This window comes from Paroedura picta, chromosome 4, assembly GCF_049243985.1.
Source record: "Paroedura picta isolate Pp20150507F chromosome 4, Ppicta_v3.0, whole genome shotgun sequence".
NCBI lineage: Eukaryota > Metazoa > Chordata > Lepidosauria > Squamata > Gekkonidae > Paroedura > Paroedura picta.
Window position 1 is genome coordinate 43,302,770 of NC_135372.1, and position 20,404 is coordinate 43,323,173.

The 20,404-nt window shown below is 42.7% G+C and overlaps 1 protein-coding gene across 4 annotated transcripts in view; it reads left to right on the forward strand.

The window, feature by feature from the left end:
- PLA2G4A (phospholipase A2 group IVA) overlaps nucleotides 1-20,359 on the forward strand; it is a 108,274-nt gene extending 87,915 nt beyond the window's left edge. For 2 of the 4 annotated variants that reach the window (XM_077332672.1, XM_077332673.1), the window contains exons 15-18: nucleotides 2,971-3,155; nucleotides 8,977-9,172; nucleotides 10,135-10,292; nucleotides 15,781-20,356. In XM_077332672.1, the coding sequence (XP_077188787.1) occupies nucleotides 2,971-3,155; nucleotides 8,977-9,172; nucleotides 10,135-10,292; nucleotides 15,781-15,909 (668 nt within the window). In that variant the 3' untranslated portion in view covers nucleotides 15,910-20,356. Of the gene's footprint in view, nucleotides 1-2,970; nucleotides 3,156-8,976; nucleotides 9,173-10,134; nucleotides 10,293-15,780 lie in introns of all 4 variants that reach the window. The other 2 variants (XM_077332674.1, XM_077332675.1) reach the window with 2 other exon arrangements.
- Nucleotides 20,360-20,404: the final 45 nt, after the last annotated feature.

Below are 20,404 nucleotides of genomic sequence, written 5' to 3' on the forward strand. Positions count from 1 at the left end.
CAATGCTGAGAATGCATATGTCAGAAAAAGTGAACTAATTTAGAGCGTTTGATAAACAGGTTTTTAAAAGTATCTACAGATGTTTATATGTGTGTGTGTTTTTAAGTGCTATTAAGTCACTAGCGGTGTGCATGGGGATACATTTCAGTACTTTTCAGATTCATGGTTCCTAATTTGGCACAACTCAAATCAATTATTTGATATACCGAGTTTGATCAATTTGAAAACCTCAAACAGATTCAGCCAAATGATTGTGTGGTATCCTGTCCACCATGGAGATGCTGCCATTTTTAAATGATTTTAAAATTCTTTGAGGGCTGAATCCTGGCCTCAAGGACAAACTTAAACATGGAATGGAGTCCATTAAGAAGAATTGAAGTTCAGGTCTTGAGACATGAAAAATTCAGTTTGTGGTGCTCAACTTGAATGCCCACATACCAGAAAGTCATTGTTAAGTGTTGTGTTCATCTAGTGGTATATCTGCATGTGTGTACTAATGATGGGTGAGTTTACCACATCTTAAAATGTAATTGGTTTGCCAGTTTCAGGATGCGCCTGGGAATGCCCTAACTTAGATGACTCTGGCAAGCCAGATCATGTCAGATATTGGAAAGCTAAGCAGCATTTGGTTAGTACTTGGATGGGATACCACCAAGGAAATCCAGGGTTGCTATATAGAAGCAAGCAATGGCAAACTGCTCACTGTTCAGCTCTTGCCTTGAAACACTAACAAGATTGCTATAAATCTGCTATGACTTATAGCAGTGGTCCCCAACCTTTTTATCAACGGGAACCGGTCAACGCTTGACAATTTTACTGAGGCCCGGGGGGGGGGGAGGTAGTCTTTTGCTGAGGGATGCCGCCTGAGCCCCTGCTCCACTTGCTTTTCCGCCGGTGCCCTTGACATTCAGCCGCCCACTGGAGGGCGTTGCCAGCAGCAGCCATGGCAGCCACTGGAGCACACCAAAAGTGAGCCAGTGGCAGAGTAGCCCCTGAGGCAGCACCTGGGAAGGAGGACGAGGAGGAGCCGCGACCCGGTACTGACAGATCTATGGACCGGTCCTGGTCTCAGGACTGGGGATTGGTGACCACTGACTTATAGGGATAGGCAATTTGGCTCAAATCAATGCTAAGTACTTTTGGGGCTTATCCAATCAGTTTAAAATAGCCAAATCACAGAAACCTGATCCTGATGATCAGCCATTCTTTAAATGCCCCCCCCCCCAGTCTTTAAATGCCCCCCAGTCCCTTCCCAGGCTATGGAAGATCCTAGGCGGGGAAGAGTGAAGGGAAAGAGTGTTTTTTTTGTTTATGGGAATATTATGCCAGTTCTTGAATCCCTTCTGACAAAAAAGTCATTCTTTAAAGAACCATCAAGTAGTTCCTTCAACTGATTAGAAAATGTATCTCGCCTCTTCGATGTACATTTAAAATACATTATATGTGTACTGTGCTGGTTGGCATTGCATACTGGAACACTGCACTTAATGAGCAATTCTGAATGAATTACTATTGCTTCCTAATGCGATGGTATTAGAAATTTGGTGTGCCTCCCCTTACAGCTTTCTGAGTTTGCCCCTATCCCTATGTTAAATTTAATTGTAGTAATTCTCATTATGTTACTTATCTTGGAAAAAAAGCAGGATAATTTTAAAAGATTGCTTAAAGATACAGTAGGTAGTACTGAGAATCATCTGTTGCTTTGTTTTGTTTGCTGCTTTTTGGAAATGGCATCCTAGATACTTATATGTGTAATATCAAACAGCTAAAAATAAAATCCACTTCCACAGTTGCCTGAAGAAATCTTTTGACCATTTCCATTATCAATTTTTCAAAACTTTTGTCTGAAATGTATTGTAAACATGAGTTAACTCCAAAAATGTCAAAGTTATGTGATTCAGATGCCTCTTAAGCAAACTTTAAACAATGTACCAGAATCTGTGTGATTCACCAGAGAGAGTACAAGGCTTGGTCCAATTCTTTATTTACTTATTGCCTGGACATGCAAACTGGGAACAACAGCGGTCTATTTATGCAGGTCTATCAGCAGCATGGAAAAACTTGCAGCACTGAGACTTCAGTCCAACACAGTTCAGCACACAAAAGCAATACGCTTTTATAGAGCCAGTTTGGTGTAGTGCTTAGGAGTGTGGACTTCTAACCTGGCGAGCCAGGTTTGATTCTGCATTCCCTGACATGCAGCCAGCTGGGTGACCTTGGGCTCACCACAGCACTGATAAAGCTGTTCTGACCTAGCAGTAATATCAGGGCTCTCTCGGCCTCACCTACCTCACAGGGAAAGGGAAGGCGATTGGAAGCCGCTTTGAGACTCCTTTGGGTAAAGAAAAGCAGCATATAAGAACCTACTCTTCTTCTTCTTCTTCTTCTTTGTCATAGGGTGGAATGGCAATAAAAATAATCAGGCTTTTCTTTATGTATTCATTTGTAATGGCTTATTAGTGGCATTAGCTCAACTATACCAGCTCATGTGCTGAACAGAAGCATGCCTGGTCATTTTGCTCAGCATGCAGGACTGGTTCTTCACTCAGAGGACTGGGGTGAACCCCTGTAGGTTCTTGCACTGCCCTTCATCAAGGGTAGTTCTAGTTTCTTCCTTCTCTCTTTTGTTTCCAGCTTCTTTTTTATAAATATATTTATTTTAAAAAATAAGATGATAATATAAAAGGGACATAAAAGAAAAGGAAGGACTAAATAACCAATTACATATATCAAAAAGCATTACATACTTCCAAGTGTAGAAAAGAAAATATTTCTCCCCGACATCCCCTTCATTACATTATGGTCCTACACAGAGTTACACCTAATAAATCCACTCTCGTTATTGGGCACAAGGAGATGCAATTCTGCTTAGAATCCTATTATAAACGAGCTTCTCTATTTGTAGTTTTGATGAGATTGCCTTCAAAGTATCCCTTTGCCTACTTGCTTTGCTTGTCTTACTCTTGCTAGATCCTGATGAATTTGATAGGATATATGAGCCCTTAGATGTCCAGAGCAAGAAGATACACGTTGTAGATAGTGGACTCACATTCAACCTGCCCTATCCACTCATCTTGCGGCCACAAAGAGGAGTTGACCTTATCATCTCATTTGATTTTTCTGCTCGTCCCAGTGACTCCAGCCCTCCTTTCAAGGTGAGTAATCTGGGCAAATATAATGCACAAACCTGTGTATGGGGGAAGGGGGGAATCTGAAATGCTTCCAGGCGTAATTTGTCTACACAAATAAGAATGTAATGGTGCCAGGTTTCTCTGTCTCTTGCCTAAAAAGTACCAGATATTTTCAGGATGAATTCAACAGTGTAGAAAACCATATTTCTGTTCAGCTGATATTGATTCTGCATTACTGACTCAATCAAATATTATGTAGATTTTAGGAATGAGTACAAACCAGATTTTTACAAGTTAGTTTCTGGCTGAACCATGAACTGATTTGGTGGTTTCCCACCAGATTGGTTCATATCTGTTTGTGAGCCATTTAAAGTTTCATAGAAAGCAGAAAACAAAGATTTTCAAACAGATGGGTTGCTGAGAGCCATTTAAACCAAACAGCTGAGCTGTTTGGAAGCCCCTGCTTTCTGCTCTCTGTGGCTGAATTGTTTTTCCATGAAGAGCAGAAAGCAGGAATTTGCCCCTGCTTTCTGCTCTTCATGAACCACCACAAACTTTATCAAAATTCATGAATGTTTGTAGGAATTCTTCAGTTCTCAAACCTCACTTTGTGAGCCACAAACTGTTCACCATTTGTGACAAACTTCAGTTCACCAGCTGGTTCATGCGCAGCCCTATTAGATTTGCCACACTTTTCAGAAGAAGATGTTAACTGTTTATACATTAAAGCTTCACTCACTTTAATCTGTGACAGAAAAATAGTCTAATTTTCTAGCTGTGTGTTGCCTAAACAGTAAACCTTTTTCTGACTTTTGTGCAAAAAGTTCAAGGAAAATAAAACAGAACTAGTACAAATATTGGTGGTTACCAGTCACATGTCCTGCTGAAAGTGGGAGTAACTTTCACCAATTTCCTCCCTCCTATAACAAACCCCCACTTTGCCCCCCCCCCACTGTTCCCAGGGGCCCACTGATTCCTAGGGGCATGGTCTCAGGGGAGATCAGCAGGCTGTAGTGGGAGGTAGAAAGGATCACTTAGCCCCTATCTACAGATAGGATATAGGGCTATAGAGTTTCTGATCTTCTAACTGCTTAGAAGATTAGGGGGCTTTCGTATCTTTTTTTCTTCTTGTTTTCCTTTATCACCCAGTTTTCTCTTCTCTTCCACTTTAACTGTGATATAGTGTTCTATCTGCATGACTGTTAACTCTAAACATTGTTAGCTCAAGCCACCATTCAGAACTATGGTTAGGTTTCACAAATGTGGCTTGAACTGATGAGAAGTATTGGTGCAGATATAGTATTTAACAGACACTTTTAGTTTTGAAAACGAAAGGAAATGGGCAGTTTGAGTCCAAGATGGGGAAGAATTGTGTCATCCTATAAGGTGCTGCTTGTGTCCAAGCCATAGTTGGGTAGCATAACTTCTGCACAAGGTCACACTCTATTCACATAAGGACTGAAACACTAACGCCTTCTTTCTTCTTTCCTTGTATCATTGGCCTCTCCCCAAGCCCTTCCCTGCACACCATATTTAGCTAATCCTGTTCAAAAAGGGATGAAGGAAGGTGTGGGCGTATGAGTTACGAGCAGTTCTTTTGTTTGTGTCAATGGACTTGTGAACACTCATCAAAGTTGCTTTCTAGTAGAGATAGCATCCACTAGAGATAGCATCAGCAGGATCTAAATTCATCCTTTTATGATGACGGCTGACGCAAAGATGACATGGGAGATTCTCAAAGCTAATGCCATAGTCCTTCTTCAAATGTGGAAAGAATGTAAAAGCTGGGAATCAAGCCATGGCGTCCTGTATAATTTCCAGCACTGGAGAACAACTGCTTTCATGTTGTGTGGGAGTCTCTCCATACCATGCAGACAGTCTCCCGCCTTCAGTAGCTGCTTTTGCAATATCTTGGAAGAGAAATAGATTTTTCACAGCTGCTGCCAAACTTAACTGTGTTGGCTTTCCTGAAGAGTTCCTGTCTAGCACATTTTTAAGACCCCACCCTTCCTCCAAGGAGTTCAGAGCAGCAAACATGTTTCCCCTTCCCCATTTATATCTTTATAATGCAGAGAGAGAGACTGGCCCAAGGTAATTTGGAACTTTTTCCTTTTTGTAAGCCATTTTAGGTCCCTCTCAGAAGAAAAAAAATGGCTGAATAAGCAAATAGCAAGGTCATCCAGTAAACTCCATGGTTCAGTAAGGATTACAACCTGGGTTTCTACTGTCCTAGTACAACACTCTAACCATTGCATCCCAGTTTAACTAAAGAGCAGGTATAGCAGACTCATAGCTTTTCCAAATTGTGGAGTTTGGGTATTTTAAAATTAGAAGTCCATGGCTGGTAAAAATTAACTCCATTGTAAAGATAGCTTGGTTTCCTTCCCATAACGTCCTGAAATCAGTCTCTCCAGTGAACATTGGAACCTGAGAGGAGGAAGCCATATTGCTAACTTAGATGAATCATCGCCTGAATCGTCCAACCACGGGGCCGTCCCGTTCTGCTAAGTTTTTGTGTAAATACCCTGAGCCTCCAGGGAGGGGGGTATACAAAGCCATTGTTTATATTGTTTATACTGTTATATTGTTATATGGTTACAACTATTAGTTATTATTATTGTATGGTTACTCACATATTATAGACTGTTTCATGTACTGTTCTTATGTAAACCGCCCTGAGCCTCCGGGGAGGGTGGCATATAAATAAATAGATAAATAAATAAACAAACAAATAAATAATAAAAACTCCAGTTTTTAAGGGACTTGAAGGATAAAGTAATCTATCATCTCCTTTATAAGGTCAAGAGCCTCAGATGAAATGCCCCAATATTGTAAAACAAGTTCATTGCCATCTCCTCTCTTTTCTACACGTTATTTAATCAGGCAGGAAACATGCCTGTAATGGTAGCTATACGAGAACATGTGAGAAAGACTTGCCACTCTCCACAGTGGCTAAGTTGACTATGCTTGAGCCTAGTAAAACAGCCAACATCTAATATGACCTCCCTCTTAGATCACACTCTACCCAGGATCCTAGGATCCTGGCTGTAGACTTCTGGATTTTAGATTTTATAAATGGAACATGTTTTTTTTTAATGCGATTAATTGTATTACAGTACATATGTTGTCTGTTGCCCTGAATCCGCCTTTGCGGAAAGGGCGGGTTATAAATTTAAATAAGTAAAAAACATTCTCTCTTCCATTTTATCTCCATAATAACAAATTGTGAGGTAAGTTAAGCTGTGAGTGTGTAACTGGCCCAAGACCACTCAGCAGGTTTCCATGATACAGCAAGAATTCAGACCTGGGACTCTCCAACCCCAATCCGCCACTCCAAGCACTGGCTTTGTAGCATGTCTTATGTAGTACTAGAAATTTCAGTGGAAGTGCCTCCACTTTCAACATAGGTTGCTGTTTTCGGTGACAGCCCTTTTGCAAGGGCTCTCTCTGCCCCCAGGTTTGTGTATCAAAGAAACTAGGAGCAAAATTAATCTTGAAATATTTTAGCATGTTGTAGTTAATTATGATCATAAATTCATTAATAACTACGCATGCACATTTACTAGGCATGCATACCTTGACTCTGTAAACCCCTGCTCTCAAGGTCAAATGGACACACAAGGCTAACTGTTGATTATACAAGTTTCTGTGTTGGGGGGCACTCAGCCTTCTGGGGCCTTGAGTTGTTTTGCCCCCTTTTCTACTTCCGCTCTGCATCATTGCAAATGGCCACATTCCGTTCGATACCAGAAATGCAAATTAAAATGAACCGTGTTCCGTTTCCCTTGCCATGATTGTTGGTAGCCGTGTCAAAAACGTCAGCTGTACCGACATACGTATTATACGTAAAATAGCCTCAAGATTATCTTAGGTTTGAGACTTAAAAACCACCCTGCTTTTGTTCTTAGAGGGAGAAGAAATCCCTCAGATAAATATTCATGTCTCATTTGCTTCTTACTGCAAAGGATTTCCCAGTCTTTTCACAATTGTGTTTAGATAATCTATTCTTTATTATAGGCTGACCCTTTGTAGCCTCCAACAGGCAAAGCCCTCATAACATGGTATTAAGTAAGGATTTGCAAAGCATCTTGTTTGCTGAACTGTTAGGGGAGAAAGTTGCTATTATATTGTTCTTCATCTGGCTTTGCTGTAGCAAGAAATGACAGTGTGCATATTGTGGGGCATTAGCATTTCCCATAACTCCACTGATTTGCCTATTGTAGGATGTGCTCTTACAAGCCCAAAGTCAGCTTTGTGTGTTGATAAACGTATACTCAGGAACTTGCACACAGCAAAAGTTTCCTTCCCTGCCACCAAGCCATTAACAATGCAATCCTAAACAGTGGTTCCATCTCCTTTTAATGACCTTAGAAGGGTATAATTCTGCCTACGACTACATTATTGAAGCGTTGTGAATCATTAGTGATTGGATTGTTGTCTTAGATGAGTCTACTGTCACCTGGAAAAGTAGTGTTGAAAATGGGGGCATGTCCCTAAGACATCTTACTTTGGAGTGGAAAGAGAGTCAGTGCAGGACCCAGGTTCAAATCTCCAATTTCCCATGATACATTATGTGATTTTGAGCTGAACCTTTTCTTTCAATCAAACAAAGTTTGAATCCAGTGGCACTTTTAAGACCAACAAAGTTTTATACTGTGTGTAAGCTTTTGTGTGCACGAACATTGTGTGTGTACGCATGAAAGCTCATACCTTGAATAAAACTTCATTGGTCTTAAAGTGTCATTGCTAGATGAGCTTTTCTTAGGTCAGTGGCTCAGAATGCTCAATTGATGCAACTTTTTAATGGGTGCTAATTGTTAAGAGTGCTCTGATAAGGGTCCAGGAGAGTTTGGTAAAGGTGACCTCTTATAGGTTAAGGATTGGAAGGGCAGGTATTTGAGAGGGGGGCAGTAGATTTTGAGTGTGGATCTTTACACTTTTTGTGTAAAGTATGTGAACTACAAGATCTCTTTCCCTGGGATCTGATGGGGGGTAGCAGGTCTTCTGCCTACTGCTTCTGTGCCTTTGTATAGTTGTAAGGAAAATGAATATTATTTTAGAATGCCTTAAATCTTTAGTGTTCTGTCTTCCAAAGGTAGTGCTCCGTCCACAATTCTTGCTGAGTAGGGGTTGTAGAGAATGATGTCCAGAAGTCATTAATGCCACCTTCTTTGTGACAACCACTGCTTTCCCTCTCTCTGTTGTTGGTTTTGGCAGCAATTTTCTGCTCTTTTTTTTTTTGAGAGAGAGAGAGAGATTACAGTCAATCAGGGATCATATAGTAGATGCATCAATATCACAGTACTACTCTGGTAGACTTAGTGGTATATAAATTCTTCCTGGCCTTTTCTTAGGACAATCTTAGCCAGTTATAGATTTATTCTAGGAACCCAACAGGGTCTTCCCATCCCTTTAACAAGAGTTCCTGAAAAATCATTGACTGGTGGGGAGCACAACATTCTCCTGTGCCTTCTCTGGATGGTCTAGTTTTCCATGAGCCACTTCATTGGGTGGTACTCTCTCCAAAACTCTGAGTTAGTAGCATACCTGTTTACCCAGTTGAACGATTTTCCTCCATATCATAATGGAAGAATTGGGAAAGAGGGATTTCCTGTTATGAAGGGTATACCATAATGTGCGATGCACATGTTTTACACAGATGCGGAATTTACATTATCTTTATTCCTTATCCACACATTCTTGCTATCTTTTTTGTGTGTCTGTAATATGCACAGTGTTGCTTTTTGTATCAAATATATTCTTTTTTGACTCAAACTTACCTTTTCATTACATTTATGAATATAATTCCTTGCTCTGAATATACAAACCTTTGCTTTCTTCCTAGGAAATTTTACTTGCAGAAAAATGGGCCAAAATGAACAAACTTCCATTCCCCAAAATAGACCCACATGTGTTTGATCGCGAGGGATTACAAGAATGCTACGTCTTCAAACCCAAGGATCCTGCATCTGATATTGATTGTCCGACAGTTATCCACTTCGTTCTGGCTAATATAAATTTCAGAAAGTTCAAAGCCCCAGGTGAGGTGCCGAAGCCTTCCTCCCCAATAATACTGAATTATCTAGAGATCCCATTGCCTATTTAAAAAACAAAATCTGTGTAACTTTAACCATTATAGACATTCTTGTAGCTCACTGCATGTACCATGGTCAATTATTGGACATACTGGACAAGTCTGTATGCGTGTGTGTATATGAGTGTTGTCATAGGATGTTCAAAAGGTGAACCATTGAAAGGCAGGGGAGGACCAAGCAAGTAAAATGCAAGATAAAGCAATTCAATAATAATCCCATAGCAGCAAAAGCATTCCAGTCTGCAGCCTTAAAGCTAATAGACAATAAAGACAATAATCTTTCAGTAGCATAAGACAATATTAAGATAATAAAAACAGATTGCAAGAACATCTACCAGGTTGCAAGAACATCTATAGGCCAAGATCATAAATATACTAATGGAGTAAAACTTTACTTGAAAAGTTAAACAAAAATGTAGAGGGAAACAAATGTTTTTGCTTGGTGCCTAAAATCTAACAGGATAGGCACTAGGCAGGCGTCAGTGGGGAGGGCATTCCAGGCATGGGGTGCCACCACCAAGAAACCCTTATCAGTAGCTACCACTCACCTCTTTTCTGTGTGGTGACATACAGAGAACAGCTTGAGATGGTAAGTAGGGAAATACAGGAGAAACCCATCCTTCCAGTCCCTTGACTATTTAGGGCAGGCGTAGGCAAACTGTGGCCCTCCAGATGTCCATGGACTACAATTCCCATGAGCCCCCACCAGCAAATGCTGGCAGAGGCTTATGGGAATTGTAGTACATGGACATCTGGAGGGCCACAGTTTGCCTACCCCTGATTTAGGGCTTTGAAAGTAAGCACTGGTGTGTGGAATTCTTCATCAGTAGTAACATAGATTGCAAGGTGACAATCAAGAACAGGTCTTTGGCATTTTAAAATGTTTGCTTCTTTATGGTTTCCTCATAGGAGTTCCTAGAGAAACACAGGAAGAAAAGGATTTTGCGGACTTTGATATTTTTGATGACCCCAATACACCATTCTCCACCTTCAACTTCCAGTATTCGAATGAGGCTTTCAAGAGGCTGCATGACCTGATGGAATTCAATACCTTAAACAACTTAGATGTACGTATTAATGTCGGATCTGCTTAGATTGACCCAAAGGGAACTTAGATGCCATGGCACTAGATTGTAGAGGGGTAAGACTAGACATGCTAGAAATGACACGCACACTCTCTGTCTCATCCATCTTTATCTAGTGCTCCCTTTAAAAAATTGAGGCTGTCCTATAACAAACCCCAGAATCTTACACTCTTATGTTCCTAAGAAGGGAAATTTTTACATTGTTTTAACTTCCAACAGATTGCCACAACTTGAAGGGAAGTGAGCAGCAAAAGCATAGCAAAATGTCACCCAGAGAGAAATGAAGAAAAATATTTCCTTAAAAAAGGGATGTCCATCAAGAAAATTTTTTCACAGTCATAGTTCCATAGCGGAATTGGCTACCTCAGGAGGTGGTCAGCTCCCCCTTATTGGCAGTCTTTAAGCAGCGGTTGGACAGATCCTTATCCTGGATGCTTTAGGCCAGTGGTCCCCAACCCGTGGGCCGCGGCCCGGTGCCAGGCCGTGAAGGCCTTGGCGCCGGGCCGCAGCTCCCTCTCCCCGCCCCCCCCCGCAGTAAAAAACTTCCGTGGCCACAAGCTTGTGGCCCAGGAAGCTTCTTACTGTGGGAGGGGGGGAGAGGGAATCAGGGCCGCACCCGCACATTGCGCAAGCGCGCCCGGGCCACGCATGCGCACTTGCGCCATGCGCTGCCAAAATCGGGCATGCGCTGCACTTTCGCACATGCGCGCATGCGTGAAAGTGCTGTGCATGCGTGATTTCGGCCGTGCATGGCGCAGGTGTGCATGCGCTGCCCGGGCACGCATGCGCAGCATGCGCAGGCAGGCAGTTGCCCTGCCGGTCCCCAGTCTCAAAAAGGTTGGGGACCACTGCTTTAGGCTGATCCTGCGTTGAGCAGGGGGTTGGACTTGATGGCTTGTATGGCCCCTCCCAACGCTATGGTTTTATGATTCATTGCACCTCTAAAGTAGTTTAGCATGTTTGTGTGTATTTAAAGAGCCCTTGTGATCTGAGACCTTTTACCTGCTGAGCTTGTGTGTAAATCCAGCTCTGCTATCGTTCTCATAAGGGACAGATTGCGGGGTCAGGAAGGGGAGAGTCAGGCACAACTGACTTGTAAAGCCAGTGGTCAGGCTGGCTGCGAGCCCTGGTTGATATTTGACTGGGAAACCACGAAGGAAGTCCTGGGTTGCTACACCGAGGCAGGCAATGGCAAACCACCTGAGAATATCTCTTGCCTTACAAACCTTACAGGGCCACCAAAAGTCAGCTGCGACTTGGTGACATATATGGAAGTGAAGGAATATTGAGTAGATGGGAAAGGGGTGAATGTCCTGTCCTACCACCCAGATGGAGCTGGGTTTCAGCCGCAGTCCTTGTGACAGACAGGGAATAAGGCACCCTGCAAAGTCAAAAAATTAAATAAATTACTGCAGAGTTGGATGGCAGGCCTTTGTTCATAAAGTCACCGGGAGTCAGAAACAACTTGACAGAACCTAACAAACCTTGCCAAGTGAGCATGCAGAGTGGACCGAGCAAAACTGGTGGAAGACCTTTATGCCCTTGGTGACCTTGAAGACCTTTATGCCCCCTCTCCGCCATCTTCTTCCCAGATGCAGCTATTTATTTGTTTGTTTGTTTATTTTAGATACCACCCTCCCAGCAAGCCAGCTCAGGATGTTGGACATCAACTAAAACAATCAATTAAGTTAAAAACAAAATTCAAATAAAAGTATTTAAAACCAGTGTACGTATTAAGCAGATCAAACATTCGAAATCCCGGTATCGAAGTGACTTCTGTTCTTCCGGAGTTAGTCTAGTCAGGGGGTGTGTTTGATAGGAGGGATCCGGTAGATGGCTATGTAAATTAGTGCAAAGGGAGAAATATTATAGTGATATGCTTGAGTTGAGAAAGTTTTTAAAAGAAATTTAACCTCCCTTTAACCATATTAATGGGGTGATATCACCCCTTTAGTATTCATTATTCCTCTGGTGTGATGTCAGAGGGTTGGCTCCAGTGCATGGATTTTCAATGCCATCAGCATGAGTGATGAGCAGATTTAATTTTTTTAAAAAATTGTTCCCAATTTGATTAAGACAAAGTATTTCCCCCCAGCCATAGGACCCAGGCTCCTCTCAGAATGCGATCCACCTCCGCCATCTGCTGGCTGTATTTCATCCTTCACTTGGAATGTTCAGCATGTACAAATGTACAAAAATAAGGCATAAAACACAAGTACATAAATGGATAAGCAAGCATGAGGCAGACCATGTTTTTAAACAAAGAGCTAACAAGATCTGATCATTTGCATCATAATTTGTATGCAGGCTTCAAACATGGTTTTCTTCAAAACTGCTACTTATGGTATCATCTTTTAAATTAATTCAGCGGCTGATGTTAATTTGTAATTACTGTAGCCAGTAATTTATTAAACTGTTTGTTAACTGCAAGATTTTCTGTGCTTTGATTAGTAATGGGATTAAATTCAGGGCCAGAGCTGTGTGTATATACACATATATGTGTGTGTGTGTGTGTGTGTGTGTGTGTGTGTGTGTATACTAAGTATTTGGCATGGATAATAATCCTAGCAGCTGTTACTCCAATTTATTTGTAACCCTGTTTCATATAGAGTCCAAAATCCACAAAACCACAATGTATTCCGCTATGTAAGCATTTTTAAAAGGTAGAACTGGAGATTTTGGTTTCTAGGTTGGATCCTTGTGGTCTATTCAGGTTGGGTCATCCGATACTTTGTGCAATTTGCATAGAGCAGTGCTCCAGCAATATAATCTTGGTCTTTCCATATGTTTTGCAATATATCATATTTGTACCTCTGCACACTGTTCCCCCTGCATGCGTTGTTAGTCACAGACAGTGGCTCTAACCCAGCTACAGTGGATCCTAACTACATGCTTGCTATATGCAATAGCCTGACTCAAGGTTAGGAAGTGCATGCGCATGGCCCCTTTAAAGGAAGATAGCATCTCATCAACAGGATGTTTGTGAGGCCGCACAGGAGACTAGATTCATGTCCGTTTATCTATCTCCACCAACTATCTGATAATTGTAGTCTTTAAAAAGGCTCCACGTGATCAGCCTTGGCTGTTATGCTGGCATACTGCACACAGCTGTATCTTAGAGCCCCATTAGAGGTCAGACTCTGCAAGAAGGCATATAGGCTTCCTGGGGGTTTGATTCTCTGGGCTGCCGTCCAGTGTTTTCTAATAGGAGCTTTTAACAGGGGAGTTGAGTTTGGGAGTTTGAGAGGGAGCAGGAAGGTACTTCTGAAGTTAGAGTTCCCCTCACTATTTGGATCCAAATCCATGGCATGTCACGGGTGCATTAACGTGAGCACCAGAAATGAGCACCAGAAATCCTATTCAGGTTTGCCTTTATATTAATTTTCAGTGGCTTTAAAAGTTGTCGGAAAGTCATTGAACATGACTGTAAAATAATTTTTTTAATTGTGCGTTTAGAAGAATAATTCTGCACAGAAAAATGTTTTTTTTTAAATAGGACCAGCCTGATCCTTGAATGCCTTGTTAGTAATCCTCACTTAAAATATGATTACATCAAAGAACAAGGCTAACTGGTGGTTAGTAGGCCAGACCCCAGACTTTTGTCCCTTTTTTCCCTGTAACGCTCATATAATATCATTTGGATTCCTATTTTATAATTTTGCATTTTCAGTGGCAACCTCATATTTATGGTCGAGGCCAAAATTAATATCCACCATGGTAGCTGGCCTCACCACTAGGGGAAGGAGAAGAGATGGAAACATTCCCCATCTGGGGACTTAGTCGAGGGCATGACGGGCAGAAGTTGGAATGTATATGTTTTTAAGATAGCCTCTTGTGGCGCAGGGTGGTAAGGCAGCCGACATGCTGTCTGAAGTTCTGACCATGAGGCTGGGAGTCCAATCCCAGCAGCTGGCTCAAGGTTGACTCAGCCTTCCATCCTTCCGAGGTCGGTAAAATGAGTACCCAGCTTGCTGGGGGGTAAAACGGTAATGAGTGGGGAAGGGAATGGCAAACCACCCCATATTGAGTCTGCCATGAAAACGCTAGAGGGTGTCATCCCAAGGGTCAGACATGACTATGTGCTTGCACAGGGGATACCTTTACCTTTACGTTTATGTTTTTAAGGCTGCAGCCTGCCCTAAGCACTGGAAGCTCATGATATAAATGCATCTTCAGTCTGCAGGAGGTGGTTGAAGATGGTTTTATTTAGGACTGCATTGAAGATACTCGTAGTCCTAAACTGTCATTTTAATTTTTTTAATTGTATTTTATTATTTATTCTTATGCATTTTATCTATATTGGAAGTCGCCTTGAGCTCCACAAGGAAAAAAGGTGGCTAATGAATGTTTTCTTACATTAAATACGTACAGCTTTAAACAATCCCCACAGTTAAATCCCCATATAAAAGAATGATTTAAAGTTGTAATAAACAGAGAAATGGTATATAATGGAGTGCTACACTTCTCTCTCTGTTTTCTATAATGTATGCATATATCTGTATTATGTATTATATATCTGGCAGCTTTTGTGCTATAACTGGGAGTCTCTTATTATTCAATTGTGACAACTTTACTAAAGTGCCTGGTTATGTATGAGGAAGTCTGTGAGTCCAAATACCCTTCTGGCTCCCAGACCATTGTCTAAAGCAGTGGTCCCCAACCTTTCCGAGGCTGGGGACCGGCAGGGCATCGGGCCGCGCCCCCGCGGACCGCGCCCGTGCGGGCCACGCCCGCGGATCGGGCCGCGCCCGCGGGCCACGCCCACGGATCGGGCCGCGCCCGCGGATCGGGCCGCACCCGAGCCGCGCCCGCGAGCCGCGCCCGGGCCACGCCCACGGATCGGGCCGCGCCCGCGGAGCGGGCGTGGCCCGCACAGGCGCGGCCCGGCCCTGATTCCCTCTCCCCGCCTCCCGCAGTAAGTAGCTTCCCGGGCCGCGGCCTGGGAAGTTTTTTACTGCGGGGGCGGGGCGGGGAGAGGGAGCCGCGGCCCGGTGCCATGGCCTTTGCGGCCCGGCACCGGGTCGCGGCCCGCAGGTTGGGGACCACTGGTCTAAAGAATCCAGTCATATTGAGAGAATGCATGAGTTGTCCACACCTGCGACAGAAAAGTGATTTACATCTAGCATTCAGGTCAAGGAAAGTTGGCCTTGGAAATAAATCACAGTTAAAACAGCTCCTGTTGCATGTAAGACCATTCTAATCCATCTGCCATTTGGAGAAATGTAATCTGCTCATGGGTACTGCTTCATTTCTCAATTCTCTGTGGGTTTTTTTAAGCATTAACCTTCACTTGCAGGAGCTTCCTCCACAACATGTTTACAAGCTCAGGGAAATGGTTTCGAAACGGTAAACAGCCTCTTCGTATCAGCTAAACAGCGGTTTCTGCCAGAACTGCTGGGGAGAGGGCCGAGACACCCACACGTTCCCTCCTGCCTGAAAGCAGCACTCTCTTGCTTTTATTTTTTTCCAGATAATCAAGCAAGCGGTAGCAGACAGCATTGAATACAGGAGACAGAACCCAGCTCGTTGCTCCGTGTCCCTCAGCAATGTCGAGGCAAGGCGGTACTTCAACAAAGCCCAAAACAGCACCCACTCCTAGAGACAATGTGCTGCAACCTTCCTCACTTAGAAGCAGAAGGCATCTGGATTCATCACACAGACACTGTGAGGGGGGAAAAAACACTGTTTAGGAATGAAATGCTACAGAACCGAGGAAGATGGTTACATCCAGTTTTTTAAATATATATTTCTAGTATAGCAATATGACCATTTTGAACACTGTGAAAGCATATTTTTAAAAGTTCCATTTAATTCATGAGCAACTGATTTTGACAACTCTATTTCACACTTGTGATTTGTCTTGTTTTAAATTTGTGAAATTATATATAATAATTTAAAGAATCTCGAGGTTTTGTATAGTCTTGACAAGAGCCCGGTATAGGCATTAAACCACATATATGCTGAGTGGCCTCAGAAAGGAGCCATTCACTGATTGTCAAACAATGTCTGTATAAAGCTCTCTGTAAATGATCAGGAACTCTCAAATCTTAGAGATTTTGGAACATGCTGAAGGGCCCATGCAGTTGTATGCATATAGGGTTACATATAGATGCTCCCCAGATTGTGTAAAAATCAGAGGCATAGTAAAAAAATAAAAATAAAAGCATGATCCCATTCTATCCCATTCAGTATACGTTTAGGTTTGAATCCTATTACTCTCTTTTACTAAATTGGATATTGTAGCTCCATGCTACTAAGTCTTTCTTTAACAGAGAAAGATTAGATTTGACAAAGAAATACTTTTCTTCACCAGAGGAAGCCTCTGGAGGGGGGGGGGGAGGTAACTTCACTGGAGGAAGGCTTTCTCCCTTGAACAAATAGAAAAGTCACACAGCACGCTCTGAAACAGGGTTACATCTTTTAATGCCATTGAAGTCAGTGGGTTTGGAATGATAAAACTCTTGCACATGTAGGATAGCTGGCAGAACTGTAGCATCTTTAGTCAGCACATTGGTCCTGATTAAGATGGATTAATTTTGAAATAATAGATCCCAAATCCCAACCCACATGAGCATTAGCTTCCATGGAACACAATGAGTGTGCTAAATGGATTTTGATCAGAGTTGGGAAAAACCTCATCTCTTTGCATAATTCAGTGTGGACAAATGCTACAATAAACCAGCTTTTAACTATTTGAATGTATGCCACTGAAGATTCATGTCTTAGATTTCAATATTATATTAAACAGAATTTTGCTTGACTAAGACTGCAACCACAATGAGAGAAATATATACCTTTCTTTGATTCTTCTTCAAAATTGCCCTACCTTCTCGAAAGTGGCAATGTGTATTTAAGTCGTTTTGAATAGCAGTGCTAAATATGTTTGTTGTTGTTAGGTGCGAAGTCATGTCTGACCCATCGTGACCCCATGGACAATGATCCTCCAGGCCAGTGGTCCCCAACCTTTTTATCACCGAGGACCGGTCTACGCTTGAAAATTTTACTGAGGCCTGGGGGGTAGTCTTTTGCTGAGGGATGTTGCCGCTGCCACCTGAGCCCCTGCTCCACTTGCTTTCCCACCGGCGCCCCTGACGTCCCGCCGCCCGCTGGGTGCACTGCCAGCAGCAGCTGTGCAGTACCATACCAGGGGGGAGCCTCAGCCATGGCGGCCGCTGGAGAGCACCATAGGTGAGCCAGTGGCAGAGTGGCAGGGCAGTTCCCGAGGCAGCAGCCGGGGAGGAGGACAAGGAGGAGACGCAGCCCGGTACCAAATGATCTACGGACCAGTCCTGGTCCTCGGACCGGGGGTTGGGGACCACTGTTCCAGGCCTTCCCGTCCTCTATCATTCCCCAGAGTCCATTTAAACTTGCACTGGCTGCTTCAATGACTCCATCCAGCCACCTCATTCTCTGTCAAGTAAACATATAAAAATATGTCTACTTGACAATAATTCCCATTGAAAAGGAAACATTTCCAAATATACATTGGACTGTTGGGACTGGTCTGTTGGACAGTCCAATACTGTTGAGGTCTTGCATATTTTGAGGGCCATGGTGACTAACTGTGCATCTGAGTCTTCCAATCCCTTGAGGTCAGTACTTCTGCAGCAGCTAGTAAACCAAGAATAACTTCCACCTTGGACCTGTCTCAGCCTTGAAACCATCTCTAATTTAGGCTGCTGAGCCCACTTATAGAACATCTGCTTTGCATACAAAATATCCCAGGTTTAATCTCTAGCATATCTAGTATATGGGTCTCTGGCAGCAGATCTTCAGGAAAAATAGACACCTGAATAATTGCTAGTAATTGCTAGTAGCCAGAGTAGATAATACTATGCTTCATAGACCAGTGGTTTAATAGTATATGTCATATGTGTGTGTGACAATGCTCCTATAATTTCTTGATTATATTATTTGTAGATCTATTTTTATTAATGCCATAACATCATAAATAGAAACAGTTGGTTATATTAATACTATTTCATATAACTTCTCAGTAAAAAGGCTCAGTAAAATCATCTTAGAATTCTAATTTCCTTTAGTGGAAAATTTGTGAATCATTTGACTGATAGCGAAAATCTTTCATATGATTAATCACCAATTTCCCCAGAAACTTGGAATGTGGACCAAGACTCTTGAATCCCACAAGGTTCAGAATGATAAATGTAATAGTTCTTCTTGAAAACTGGGTCAACATTTAGGGTTGGATCCACACTACATTTTCTGCTAATGAGAAGAGGAAGTGTAATTTCTACCAATCCTTACTTCCTGCTGCAGACCTCATACTATTCCGAATGGTCCAAATTTGGGGTGGGCAGGGGAAGAGTTGCACAGTTCTTCTCACAATGCTTGGAATCCAAGCCAACATTTCATGAAGTATGAGGAATTGCACTAACTCTCTTTTTTACTTCTGCTGCACATTTGGAGGCAGGAAACCTCTCCAAACAGGGGGAGATACATGTGGATTCTCACAACAGGCCAGGATGCACCATGCTTCCTCTAATTCTGCTTGGGTTGTAATACATGGCATTCCATGTTGCCATATTACAATGAACAATAAAGAGGAAGAATGACATGCCTGGGCCTGTAGCTAGGAATTGTGCATGTGCGGGGGCCTAAAAGGATGTGCATGTGTGGGGGCCTAAAAGGGGAAGGGAGGAAGCTACATACTTTTAATGTTATTAGATTTAATCGAATGATAAAGCAATGTTCATGAAGGTAAGAAATAAATATAAAATGTTCATCATTCCAGTGATTTTGTATTTAGCGGTTTGTGTTCTATCTATCATACTATTCAGCTTATAGAAGAAGAGCTGGCTTTTTGTACCCACTTTTTATTACCTAAAGCAGTCTCAGAGCACCTTACAATCTCACCTACCCTTCCTCTCCCCACAACAGACACCCTGTAAGGTAGGGGGAGCAGAGAAAGCTTAGAGAAAACTGTGACTGGCCCAAGTCATCCAGCTGGCTGCATGTGGAGGAGGACTGGGGAATCAAGCCCAGTTCTCCAGATGAGAGGCTACTGCTATTAACCACTACATCAAGCGGGCTCTCAGACTAAGAGCATTCCTCCTGAGGTAGAGTTTCTTCTGTTAGAGGAAGACCCTACAGCTAACTAAGCAGAGTGGTAGGATGCAGGTTATTGCCTTTAAAGTGTAAACTGGTGTTGTTCTTACCGGACATAATGATGTCTTGTTATTCCTTGTCTTGAGTACAGCAACATTTCAGTATAGTTGTATTCAAGCAGAAAGTTTGGGGAAATAGCCTTGCAATATGCTTGTGGTCCTGGCTGTGCCTCCTGATCCTGACCTTGACGCGCCACCGCCATGTGCAAACGCGCATGCGTGGAGGGTCCACGCATGCGCACATGGGCCACCAGCATGCTGGTGGTTGAGCTTCCCTCTCTCCCACAGCAAGAAGCTTGCCGGACTGCAAGCTAATCAGCCGCTTCTGCCTGGCGAGCTTCTCGCTGCGGGGGGGGGGGGGGCGGGAGAGGAAGCCGCGGCCCGCTGTTGAGGCTCTCACAGCCCGGCACCGGGCCGCAGACCAGGAGTTGATGACCCCAGCATTACACGACCCTTTGCCCCCTTTTGTAGAACATAGTCACCCTGGGCAAACAATTTCTCTCACTCTGAACATTTTTGGTGCCTTAAAAACTATTTGAGTAGGAGCTAAGCCAGACAAGATGCTGGGAGTTTCATGATCAGAGTTCCCAGTGGTTTTCTCTGACCAGTTATTTCAAAGTGATATTAAGCCTTCTCCCCTGAATGGCGTTTTCCAGACCTGAAGTGGCTGTTTGTGGATGAAACATACAGGTACGAAACGTCTACTAAGAGGACTCTGCAAAAATTTGCCATGTTTCTTTGGTACTTTTATTAGTACTACAGCCCTGATTGAGATACAGTCCTAGTATAGCAATGGCCAATGAGACAAGCTGGAGTAATGGTAAATGTGTGAAGTCCTTGCTATAATGAAACAGTTTTCATTGGCAAGCTTTATTGTTTTAACTATGCCAATAAAGGTATTGAATTTGAATTTTGATGAAATCTTGATTTAAACATCGTTTATGCTATTTTTTTAAACCATCAACCTTC